The sequence below is a fragment of the Panulirus ornatus genome, chromosome 11 (assembly GCF_036320965.1).
Source record: "Panulirus ornatus isolate Po-2019 chromosome 11, ASM3632096v1, whole genome shotgun sequence".
NCBI lineage: Eukaryota > Metazoa > Arthropoda > Malacostraca > Decapoda > Palinuridae > Panulirus > Panulirus ornatus.
Window position 1 is genome coordinate 58,476,366 of NC_092234.1, and position 12,943 is coordinate 58,489,308.

General features: G+C 39.0%; 1 protein-coding gene across 9 annotated transcripts in view; it reads right to left on the reverse strand.

Moving 5' to 3' along the window:
- LOC139751571 (uncharacterized) overlaps positions 1–12,943 on the reverse strand; it is a 51,401-nt gene that overhangs the window by 27,612 nt on the left and 10,846 nt on the right. For all 9 annotated transcript variants that reach the window (XM_071667152.1, XM_071667153.1, XM_071667145.1 and 6 more), the window contains 4 exons: positions 12,370–12,514; positions 9,896–10,047; positions 5,873–6,122; positions 1,470–1,660 (listed from right to left, as the gene is read on the reverse strand). In XM_071667152.1, coding sequence (XP_071523253.1) covers positions 1,470–1,660; positions 5,873–6,122; positions 9,896–10,047; positions 12,370–12,514 — 738 coding nt within the window. The remainder of the gene's footprint in view (positions 1–1,469; positions 1,661–5,872; positions 6,123–9,895; positions 10,048–12,369; positions 12,515–12,943) is intronic.

The following is a 12,943-nucleotide window of genomic DNA, read 5'->3' on the forward strand; positions in this document are numbered from 1 at the left end:
GTTGCACCTCTCAGCACATTGACATCCAAAAGTCTCTCTTTCGCACGCCTGTCAATCAACACGTAATCCAATAACGCTCTCTGGCCATCTCTCCTACTTACATAAGTATACTTATGTATATCTCGCTTTTTAAACCAGGTATTCCCAATCATCAGTCCTTTTTCAGCACATAAATCTACAAGCTCTTCACCATTTCCATTTACAACACTGAACACCCCATGCATACCAATTATTCCCTCAACTGTCACATTACTCACCTTTGCATTCAAATCACCCATCACTATAACCCGGTCTCGTGCATCAAAACCGCTAACACACTCATTTAGCTGCTCCCAAAACACTTGCCTCTCATGATCTTTCTTCTCATGCCCAGGTGCATATGCACCAATAATCACCCACCTCTCTCCATCAACTTTCAATTTTACCCATATTAATCGAGAATTTACTTTCTTACATGTAATTACATATTTGTTATTAATTATGTAAACTGTATGGCAAAGTATTCCATAACTAACCACCAAGACCCAAGTACAAATAAAAAGCTTATCTCTACTTCACACTTCAGTAACCTCTAATCAGAGATTCCCCCAGCCTCAACAAATATAACAATGACAAAACATACACATTAAAATAACCTAATAAGCACCTAACAATTGGCCTTTTAACTCAGTCTAATCTCCACTCCATCAGAAATACACTCAACAGAAACCACATTTTCCAGACAAACATGAGTCACACTTTTATGTCTGCTCTATGGACATGACCCATGCCTATACACTACAAGCAGTTTCAACATATTCCAAGACCCTTCATACCCACAATGCAACTGCCACAAGAAAGAGACCAAACACTTGCTATTCAATTGCCCTATGGTTTCCCCACATAGATAAACACAGTACACTAATTCACTTTATGACTTATAGCCCTGCCTGATGGACATCGGTGGCTTTTTGAGTTCTGCTTGAGCCCCATAAGGGTAAAAGGGACTCCTTTGAAGGGAAGTAAGTCAGCATTATTCCTTAATATCATATAACCTCAAGACCCCTTTCATGAGGCACCTGCAGCTTCGAGGCTACGCTATAGCCAAAAGCAACACTGAGCTCCTCAATAAGTCTGTACTTCCTCTCATTAAATGATGATGAAACAGTCTCAGTGAAGATAAAGTTTCACTCGCACACTGCATATGAGGAGCTGCCTTCAGTATGGATGCATGACTGTCAATGGACAAAATGGAGTCAAGTCTTGTCAAGGAACTTCTCACCCCATAGAATTCCACCATTACCCTGCTCCCAAGTGAAGCCTATCTTCTAAGCTGCAGGAGTACCAGAAAAAGGAGTCCTGGAATTGTATAATCGAATCAACTGATAACAATCTTCAAAATTAATTCTATGTTAGATTTAAAAGAAAGCCTAAAACAATTCAGTTCATAAAAAAGAAACTAGGTGGAAAGTAATACAGAACAGTCCTACCTTCTGCCACAGATGTCGCACTCATGAGCTCCATTGATCAGAGATGCTTCAATACATGCTTTCTTATGAACAATCAAAAGTTTCTTTTCCGGAAATACAGAACCACAATACTTGCAAGGATATTCATTGGTTTTGACTTTGCAACCTTCACGGAGTTGATGTTCTACAAACACATCGAGTCCTCTTAATGTCTGTAAGCATGAATGTAGAATGTCAATTAGTTCCAGCAAAACAGTTAGTGGCCTCTTGATATGCTACACTATTACAGATCCAGGGAAGACTTGTATGTATGTGAAGCATCTGGGATAAACCATGGAAAGGTCTGTGGGGATGGACGTGAATAGGGAGCTGTGGTTTCAGTGCTTTACATACGACAGCTAGAGACTGAGTGTGAGTGAATGTAGCCATTTTTGTCTGTTTTCCTGGCACTGCCTTGCTGAAGCAGGGGGTAGTGATGCTGTTTCTTGTGGGATGGGGTAGCACCAGGAATGAATAAAGGCAAACAAGTATGAAAATGTATATGTGTGTATATATGCATAAGTCTGTGTATGTATATGTATAACTATTTCTGTCAAACATACTCATCTTTGCCTTCACTGACAATGGACTCTTTCCACACACTCCTCAATGCTTCTAGGATCTTTGCCAACTCACCCACCCCATGATCCACTTGAACTTCTATAGTTCCATCAGCTGCCTTGTCCACTCTCACGATATAACACACTCCTCTTTATCTATTTAAATACACACTCAAACTGAAGTCACTCATCCTGCTAAAAGTTAATTTACTTTAATTATCATTAACTTCAACTTTCTCATTTCACACACTCTCCTGAACTCAAACACCAGCTTCTAGTGTCACACACAAACAACAAATGATTCACCTCCCAGGTACCCCAACCCCCAGTAAGAAACTTGCATTTAACTCCATCACCACACCATCGATGAACAGATTAAACAACCAAAGTGACATCACACACCCTTGGAGTGGAGTTGCCAGGACTAAGCTATCACAAGTGGCCTTGCCAAAATGAATAGTGAACTCCAGTGCCACTTCGTAGCCTCTAGTGCTTCACCCTTAGCAGGCCACCAGCAAAGGGCAAGTCTAACACAGCATTTGTAAAGGATCCTACTAAATATTCTTATTGACTACTTCCACCTAATGCTCCTGCCCAATACTCTTTCCAACCACTTTTACCTAATGTTTCTATCTAAAGCTCCAACCTAAACATTCCTACCTATTACTTCTATCTATTGCTCCTACCATTTTTCCAAAAGGCAGGGCTACCACATAGTGTTCATTAAGAAAATCTAGTTATGAAGAATGAGATGCGTGAAGTAAATGCTGTCAAGTGTTAGATATGACAAAAAGAAATTGTATGTTCATGGAAAGAATACCAGTAGTCCATGTGTGGTGAAGCAGAAAAAAAAGACAGCTATCTGGGTCAGGGGAGTGCAACTTGACAACGGTAAAGTGTTGGCTCACATTACAGCCATCACTAACCCTCCCGATACCCAGATGGGTAGTACTGGGAATATACCTCCCTGGTCACTGGCAGCCTACAAACTGCTAACACCCAAAAGGCATCTTTCAAACCTAATGTATGCTTTCTCTAGATCCAAAAATGTCACTTACAAATCCCTCTCTTTCTCTAAGTATTCCTTTCACAATTTCTTCAAAGCAAACACCTGGTCCATACATCCTTTACCACTCCTAAAGTCTCATTGTCCCTCCTCAGTCTGATGCTCTGTGCATGACACTACCCTCTGTCACCACTCTCCAATATAATGTATCATGCAAACTCAACAAACTTATATCTTGTTACTTAAGTATTCATTTTTGTCCCCCTTCCTTTATATAACGGCACTATACAGGCATCTTACCTTGAGCCACAATTACAATGAAAATTGTAACTAACCAACCAACAAAAATGTCTGACCCTTTCTTGAGAAATTTAACTGCAAATCCATCCACTCCATAGTGCTATATCTTTCATGAGACTTTCACCACTTCTCTTTTCACCAAGCCATCAGCAAAGACTCTCCAGCTCCGTATACTTCTACATCCAAGCACCCAAAATCTGCAACCCTTTATCTAGCACATTCATCAATCTCCTCTTCACCTCTTCCTTCCCTGTTACCTCTTCCACATCTACTTCCCTCAGTGATGCCCCTATTTGTTCATTTGTTTTTCTCATACTATTCATCTCCTTCCAACACTTTTTCTTGTTCTTCATGAAGTGTGGTGATACTCTCTTACTCATCTTTCATTTGCCCTCTTTTTCAGCCCTTCCTCTTGACCTCCGGCTACTTTCTCATGTACATTCCTGAATCACTTGCATTCCTTCCCTGAAGGTATCACCCATATACTTCTTTTTTCTTTCTCACTAGCAACTTAACCTGATTATCCAACCACTCACTACCCTTCCTCAAATGCCCACACCCTACTTTCAACATGCCACACACTTCATCTGCATATGCAAGCACTGCTTCCCTAAATACTTTCCATTCCTTTCCCACTCCCCAAGTTCTTATGCCAATTCTCACCCAGTCTTTCTTGGTATCTCTGCACAAGCCTCTTTTCCAAGCTCACTCACTTTTACTATCCTCTTTTAACCCATGTCATTTCCTCTTTTCTTAAAACCACTAAAAACTTTAACATCTGCCCCCTTCATGAAGTATTCACACATCCCATCAGCTGCTCAGCACATCTACTTCCAGGAATATCTCCTTTGCATGGCTACCTATCTACCTGTATCTCTGATACCTGTTCCCAATTGAAAATCCCTTAAGGGGGTGGCCACAGATATAGAGTCTCCATAACCAACGGACTCCAGTGCTACTTCTCAACCTTTAGTACCTCACCTTTAAGAGGCCACTGGCAGCGGGTAGTTCTAGCACAGTGTTCCAACAGGCCACCTCTACCTAATGCTCCTGCCTAGTGTTCCAATCTACTATTTCTACCCAATGTCTCTACCTAATGCTAACATTCAGTATATAATTAAACAATGCCAACTCACTATGTAAATCCATCATCAACATGTGCATGCACTATTTTTCAAACCATGTATACCCAATCACAAGTCCTTTTTCAGCACAAAACCTGACAAGCTGTTCAGCATTTCCATTTACAATGGAAACCCCATGCTCCCAACTATTACATATATTGCCACATCATCTACTCTTGCATTCAAATCTTCCACCATCTTCAATCCCTTGCATCAACACTGCTGATGCACTAAGGCCCTCCCAAAACACTGCCTCTCTTCTTCACTCCTTTCACTACCAGGCACCTAAACACTGATAATAACCTACTACTAATAATAAAAATCCATTTTCACCCACAATGGTCTGGAGCTCATTACCTTAGATTCTTTAACACAACTCCATAACTCCTCCTCTTGTCCTTGCTGGAAACCCAGACTGTACTCCTCAGACATTCCTAGCCTTTTCTTCCTCCTGAGTTTTGTCTCATTCTAAGCTGAAGCATCTAGGTTCCTTTCCCCACACATACTAAATGTATCTCTTCTTCTCATCCTGGTTACATCCACACATATTTAGGAACCTGAGCATAAGCCTTCGAGGAGAATGAGCAATCCTTGCTTGGCTTTTACAACATACAAGACATATTAGGGTAGTAGTCTTTCTACCCCATCTCGAGGGATAATAATAAAGGCAGACAGTGTGAATTGTGTGCATGGGTATATATGTATGTGTCTGTGTGTGTATATATATGTGTACATTGAGATGTATAGGTATGTATATTTGCGTGTGTGGACGTGTATGTATATACATGTGTATAGGGGTGGGTTGGGCCATTTCTTTCGTCTGTTTCCTTGCGCTACCTCGCAAACGCGGGAGACAGCGACAAAGCAAAATAAATAAATATATATAAATAAATAAATAAATAAAAATAATAATAATAATAATAATGATAATAATAATAATAATAATAATAATAATAATAATAATAATAATAATAATGATAATAATGATAATAATAATAATAATGATAATAATCTATCTCATGGTGCAAGCTCAAGTCACAGACAAAAGTACTTACTGAGGTCAAGCCTTAAACAAAATAGAAAACACGCAAAGGAAGGGATAAGTAAAGAGGAAATAATGTATTTTCTTCTTTTTCTAAGGAAAAGAAAATCATGTCATTCCTAACAGGCTGTACTTATGAGGAAGAAGAAAAAAAGATCGTGAATTTTAGTCTAGTTAGTATGAAAGAAAAAAAAAGATCGTGAATTTTAGTCTAGTTAGTATGAAAGAAACAGACATCATAATAGCACACCCTTGGGTGACTAAAACTGAGACAGGAATCATATGATAAAGTGGTTTGCTTAGTACAATAATATGGTGTCAAGTTAATGGCAAAAAATAAAAATAAAACTAACCTTTCCACAGTCACAGCTATACTCCTTTTCCTCACAGTCCTGGAATTTTTCATAGTGGTCAGTCAAATTTGTTATATTTTCTTGCTTTACAGCTTCATCCAGTTTTTCAGATTCATGGTTTTCTATATGCTCTTCATCCTCCTCATCCTCAGCAAACTCCATATTTTCATTGCAAATGTCTCGTAGTTCTTTACTGTCTGCCAACATCTTGTTATGCATATATTTTGTTCCACCTTTTCTGCATTTCACTCTGTACATATGAATAGACCTTAGATTTGCAGTGTATCAAACTAAAGCCTTAAAACATAAAGGAATATTCTCTGTATCTACACAATGTATGTATCCAACGATATCAATGTTTGAAATGCTGACTGGTCTAGTCTTGTGTTTTCAGTCTAACTTCATCATGTAAGCAACTTACCACATACAAGACTGGGTTAGATAAGTAAAATCTTTCCCAAATATTCTCTGTCTATCTACTTAGTTGCTAGTAAAAATAAAAATGGAGGTATTTAGGTGGTACTTAAGAGAAGGAATGCAAATGATTGAGAGATTTATAAGTGAAAGCAACAGGAGGTCAAGAGGAAGGTGTAGGGGTTGAAAAAGGGCAAATGAGAGTTGGGGTGAGTAAGTATCAGGACATATTTGGGAGGAAAAGATGATGTTGGAGGGAGGTCAATCATGAGTGAAAAAGAGAACAAATAGGAACATCAGTGAACAGGTAACACGTAGTGATGAAGTCAGGAAATGGAGTAAGTATTTTGATGGACTGATGAAAGTGTTTGATGTCATGGTGGCAGATATAGGGTGTTTGGGTTAGCAAGGCATGCAAAGTGAAAGAAATGGATAGTGGTTTGGTGGAAAGAGAAGAGGTGGTGAAAGCCTTACAAAAGATGAAGTGGCAAAGCAGTTGGAGTGGACGGTATTGCAACTGAATTTATTAAGAAAGGTGGTAAGTGTGTTGTTAATTGTTTAGTCAGAATTTTCAATGCATCATGGATCATGGTGAGGTGCCTAGTGACTGGCAGAATGCATGTATAGTACCATTGTATAAGGGTAAGGGGGATAAAGGTGTGCTTAAACTACAGAGTTATAAGTTTGTTTAGTGTACCTGGTAAGTTGTATGTGGATGGTATTGCAACTGAATTTATTAAGAAAGGTGGTAAGTGTGTTGTTAATTGTTTAGTCAGAATTTTCAATGCATCATGGATCATGGTGAGGTGCCTAGTGACTGGCAGAATGCATGTATAGTACCATTGTATAAGGGTAAGGGGGATAAAGGTGTGCTTAAACTACAGAGTTATAAGTTTGTTTAGTGTACCTGGTAAGTTGTATGTGAGGGTAGTGACTGAGAGGGCGAAGGCATGTAGAGAGCATTAGATTAGGTAGGAGCAATGTGGTATCAGAAGTGGTAGAGGATGTGTGGATCAGGCACTTCCTTTAGAGAATGTATGAGAAATACTTAGAAAAGCAGATGGATTTGTATGTGGCACTTATGGATCTGGAGAGAACATATAACAGGGATGAGAGATGCCTTGAGGTAGGTGTTATGAATATATGGGGAAAGATGCTACAAGCAGTGAGTTTTTATCAAGGTAGTAAGGCATGTGTATGAGCAGGAAGAGATGACAGTGAGTGGTTCCAAGTGAAGGGTGGTCTGTGGCAGGGGTGTGTGATGCCACCAAGGTTGTTTATTTGTTTATGGATGGGTTGGTCAGGGAAGTAAATGCAAGTCTTGGAGAAAAGAGCAAGAGCTGTCTGTAGGAGATTAGAGGGTCTGGGAAGTGAGTCTTATTGTATGCTGATGATACAGCACTGGTAGCAGATTCAAGTGATAAAGTGAAGAAGATAGTGACTGAGTTTGGAAGAGTGCATGAAAGGAGGAAGTTGAGAGTAAATGTGAACAAAAGGAAGACTATTAGGTTTAGTATGGTCGAGGGACAAATTAGTTAAGTTGTGAGTTTGCATGGAGAAAAACTGGAAGAAATAAAGTGTTTTAGATATCCGAGAGTGGACAAGGCAGTGAAAGGAACCATGAAAGCAGAAGTGAATCATAGGGTGGTTAGGGGACGAAGGTTCTGGGAGCACTGAAAAATGTATGGAGAGATCATTACCTTGCAGGGTAAAAATGGGTATGTGTGAAGGTACAGTAGCCTCAACATCATTATATGGATGTGAGGCATTGGCTATATATAAGACTGTGCAAGGGAAGGTGGATGTGCTAGAAATGAAATGTTTGAGGACAAAACGTGATGTGGGGGGTTATGATCAAGTAAGAAATGAAAGGGTAAGAGAGTAGTGTGGTTGAGAGAGCTGAAGATGGTGTGCTGAAATGGTTTGGAAACTACATCATTTCAATTCACTCTATCCTGTGCATGACTTTCACCCTCCTGCATGTTCAGGCCCCAATCTTTCACTCCATCCTTCAATCTCCAGTTTGGTCTTCCCATTCTCCTTGTTCCCTTCACCTCTGACACATATATCCTCTTTGTCAATCTTTCCTCACTCATTCTCTCCATATGTCCAAACCTCTTCAACACACCCTCTTCTGTACTCTCAACCACACTCTTTTTATTTCCACACATTTCTCTAACCCTTTCATGACTTACTCTATCAAACCAACTTACACCACATATTGTCTTCAAAAATTTCATTTCTAACACATCCAATGCACCAAAACCACAGCTCCCTATCCACATCTAGGACCCACAGACCTTTCCACGGTTTATCCAAGACGTTACACATGTCCTGGTTCAGTCTACTGACAGCATGTTGACCTCATTATATCGCATCATTCCAATTCACTCTATTCCATTGCATGCCTTTCACCCTCCTGCATTTTCAAGTCCCATTTGTTCAAAATCTTTTTTCACTCTATCCTTCCACCTCCAATTTGGTCTCCTGCTTCTCCTTGCTTGCTCCACTTCTGACACATACAATCCTCTTTGTCAACCTTCCCTCACTCATTCTCTTCGTATGTCCAAACCATTTCAAACAGCTTCTACTGCTCTACCAACTACAGTCTTTTTATTACCACACATCTCTCTTACCTTTTCATTACTTACCCATTCATTATTTTTTCTTTTGCACATATTAGTCATTTCCCATGTTGGCAAGGTAGTGTCAAGTACAGAGGACAGCCTTAGAGGAAAAATCCTCACTTGGCCCCCTTCTCTGTTAATCTGGATTTCCAGCCCCCTGATTCCACCCCTTTTAGTCACCTTCTACAACATGCAAGGAATATGTGGTATTTTTTCTCCCTTATCCCCACGGATAATATATACAAATGTTAAAGAAGCAAAGAAATTTTGGCTGTTACATCATCTACATAAACTGTGTAATACCTCCTTCTCTCACACCTGGAAGGCAACTGAATATGATATGTCCTCTGAAGATATTCAGCACCATATACCCTCCTCTCATACCCTAAACCAGAACTTGCCCTTTGAATTATGGTAGGATATCCCAATTTGTAAATATACAGGTGGAGAAGTTACCTATGCACCATATATGCATACAGGTGGAGTTGTTGAATGGTTAGGTCTCTGTGAACAAGCATCCACAAGACCTTTACGATTTGTAATGGTTAGAGAGGGTGAATCCCTATGATCACACTTTATGGAAAAACAATGTTTTGCTGCCACCAAGTACATGTTCTCTCAAATGGTCATAGGGCCCTGTTTGTTGGTAAGGGATGAGATTAATGGGGATGGCTGTCCATTAATCAAGCTGTTCTGAATGTAGAAGGGGTAACCATGATGCAGAATGAGAGACAATTCATCAAATTTGCTTTCCTAAACCAGCAAACCAATGTCACCCTATAAGGATCATTAACAGTAATCTACAATTATCTTTCAGTCATAAACTTTGTTTACAAATTTGCACATCATCATTTACAGTGAATAATCCATATTACAGCAACTGAAACTCTATCTTCTAAGGTTAACATGAATTATATTGAAAGCAACACAATGGCCTTACTTCTACTTCAAATAAAAAAGTGGTAAAAAATAACAACTTTACCTATAAGAATTACGGAGAGACCTAGCAATGGTCAAGAGCTGCTGTTCCATCTCATCCCATCTGTTGACAGCATTCATGCAATCCTTGCATAGACCAATGGTATGTTGATCAAGATAAGCAATGGAAAGATCCTCAGTTATTACCTTTAATACCTGCAATGACTATATGTTAGTTTATCATAATTTTATTCAATTTCCAATTTTTTTATGGTTAACTGCCCTCCCAGCTTCACTGAGGAAGCCTCAGGAACAAGCAAAAAATGACCTCATTAACCCATACTAAACCCCTAAATGTCATTTATAAAGCACCAAAACCAGATTCTATCATCCACTCTACCAACCACATATAAGCCCAGCCACCTACTCTATAGTTTACCTTGACTGCTACGTTCCCTTGTTCAACCCACTAATGGCATGTTGCCCCCTATAGTATACATCACATCAAACCAATTCATTCAGTTCATTGTACACCTCTTGCCCTCCAGAATGTTAGGACCCAATACCCCAAAGCACCCTTTACTGCATCCTTTCATCTCGGTAGCCCTGCCAACATGGGAAAATTTTGTCACAGGTACTCCCCTTTGTTCATACTACTTCTGACTCACAGATTATCTATCAGCATTTCTTCACTCATCCTCTCCATATGCTTAAATTATTTCATGACATCATGGTTGGCTCTCAATCAAATTACATGTGCTATCACCTCTGACTTGCATAATCAAGCCACCTCATGCCAAATGCTGACCACAAGCATTTCCTTTCTCACACATCCATCCTCTTTGTTTCTTTGGCATTCAGTGTGCCTAAGACCCACATTCATACAAAATGGTTGAGACAATAATAACTAAATGTAACTGACCTCTCCTTCCACATGTTCCTTTATGCATTCAGAACCTTAACCCCCTCTTCTATCTTGTAATTCAATTCAGCCTTCATGATTCCAACCACTGCCACATCCATTCCCAAGCATCAGAAGTACTACACTTCCTCCAGGTCCTCCCCATTTCAAATCACTTTCAAACCATCCTGTCTCATCCCCCTGCTGCTACTCATCACCATACTTTTGATCAAATTTACTTTCAAGTTTCTCTTTTCACACATTCTCCCAAACTCGGTCACCAGCTTCTGGAGGTTCACTTCAATGGCTGCCATCAGAGCTGTCATCTGTAGACAGCAAATGATTCACCATGCTCAACATACTGCACAACTGTCCCTTGTTCCAAGACCCTTATATTTACCTCCATACTACCCTGTCCTTGAATGGACTAAACAGCCATGGCAACACAACACATCCTTGAACTTCAGCAGATACCACTCATCCTCATCCCTTCCTACCTCTAAGCATGCCATATCCTCCTTGTAAAACTCCTCTCTACATTTAATACCTTTCACTTACCACACATACCTGTAACATCTTCCATACAGCATCTCTTTTAGTCATATTATACACTTTTTCCAGATCCATTAATGCCATTTCAAGTCACTTTCTTCCTTCAATATTTTTACATACATTATTTTAACTACAATCAATATGCCTTAAGTCTCTACCCAGTGCAATGACATACGAACATTATCCTCCATAAACCACAGTCTTTGGTCAATCCCATAAATTCTACTATCGCAGCACCCCTATCACATTATTTCTTCCTGACTCTTTCCTTTGACCTGATTTTGTATTCCTTTACAGTATATTTGTTCCCATAAAACCTTATCAAAACAATCTTTGAGTCATTTTTAAGATATATACATATCTTTTCACTACACTGCTCTTAATTAGTTCCCTTACTTCTTAATTCTTTTTCTGTCTAAAATCCATGCTTTATATTCATTTTCTAAAACAACCATCTTTATGTCTGAAATTCAACAGCCAATAACTTTACTCCTAAAAAACCAAAAATAATGGAATAAATGAGAGTAAAATGTACTTTGTCTTATAACAAACTACCCTTCACTTACAAAACCATTTTTCCCTTAATCTTACCCCTAAAATTCTTAAATTTGCCTGATTCTGATATGTGGGTGGCCTTCTCTCTGATCTTTCTTAATGTTCAGTTTTCTTAAGTAATTTACTTGTTTTCATATTACTACTCTTGATTTGTCTCTTCTGATAATCACTGTCCTATATTCCACTTGAAAGAAAGGTTTCCTTATTTGCCTAGCTATACTCTATCCTGAAAGCAATCTTAACAGATCTTCCTCTCTTCTCTTCAATATATTTTTCTATAATGTTTGTGCATGTGTGTGAAATGCAACTCATAACAGGAGAGAAAATTGTGAGGTAATAACAATGGTATATCCTCACAACCCATTAGTGATAAGGGTGTTCTCCCAGGTGTTAAATCTACTCAGATAATAATGTAATTTCAGTTAACATATTTTTAAAAATATCTTTAAAAATCACTTAATCTTAAATATTTTCTTGAAATACAACTGCTTTGTCATGTACTTTTGATTATGGAAAATATAAAGTACCACCTCTATCAATGGCCTCTTTGAGTGATACAGTTTCTGAAGGCCCTTCACAAAAGATGCTTCTTCAGACTGGATACCAGACAGCTGACAACCACAGAGGAAACAGGATTCCAGGAAGTAATATTCAGCTTGCTGATCCTTGCTTTTCCTGAAGAATTACATCATAAAGACCATTAGTACAATAGCCATCAGAGCATTTCAAGGTGAGTACATATGCTTTCATATCTAGTTGCCTTTCCCACTTTGGTGAGGTACTGTCAAGAACAAGCAAACAAGAGTGTTAGTATGTCTGAGACTCCATTCATAGATAGAAATCCACATCACGGCAAACTGAAATATGAAAAGGGTAGAAATAAAATCTAATGAGAAGAGGAAGTTCAACTTAAGTTTTGGACCTCCGTGGTATAGGAGTAAGTGTTTTTGACAGTGATGCATTCACGGGCTGCCCAGGGTTCAGCATACAGGTTTGACTCGTGGATGATGCAGTCAGTTCACAGTTAACCCATCTGTTCATCCATTCCTAAAGGTTGGCTAACAGAATGAGTACATGGCTCAGATTAGGATAAAGATTTATATT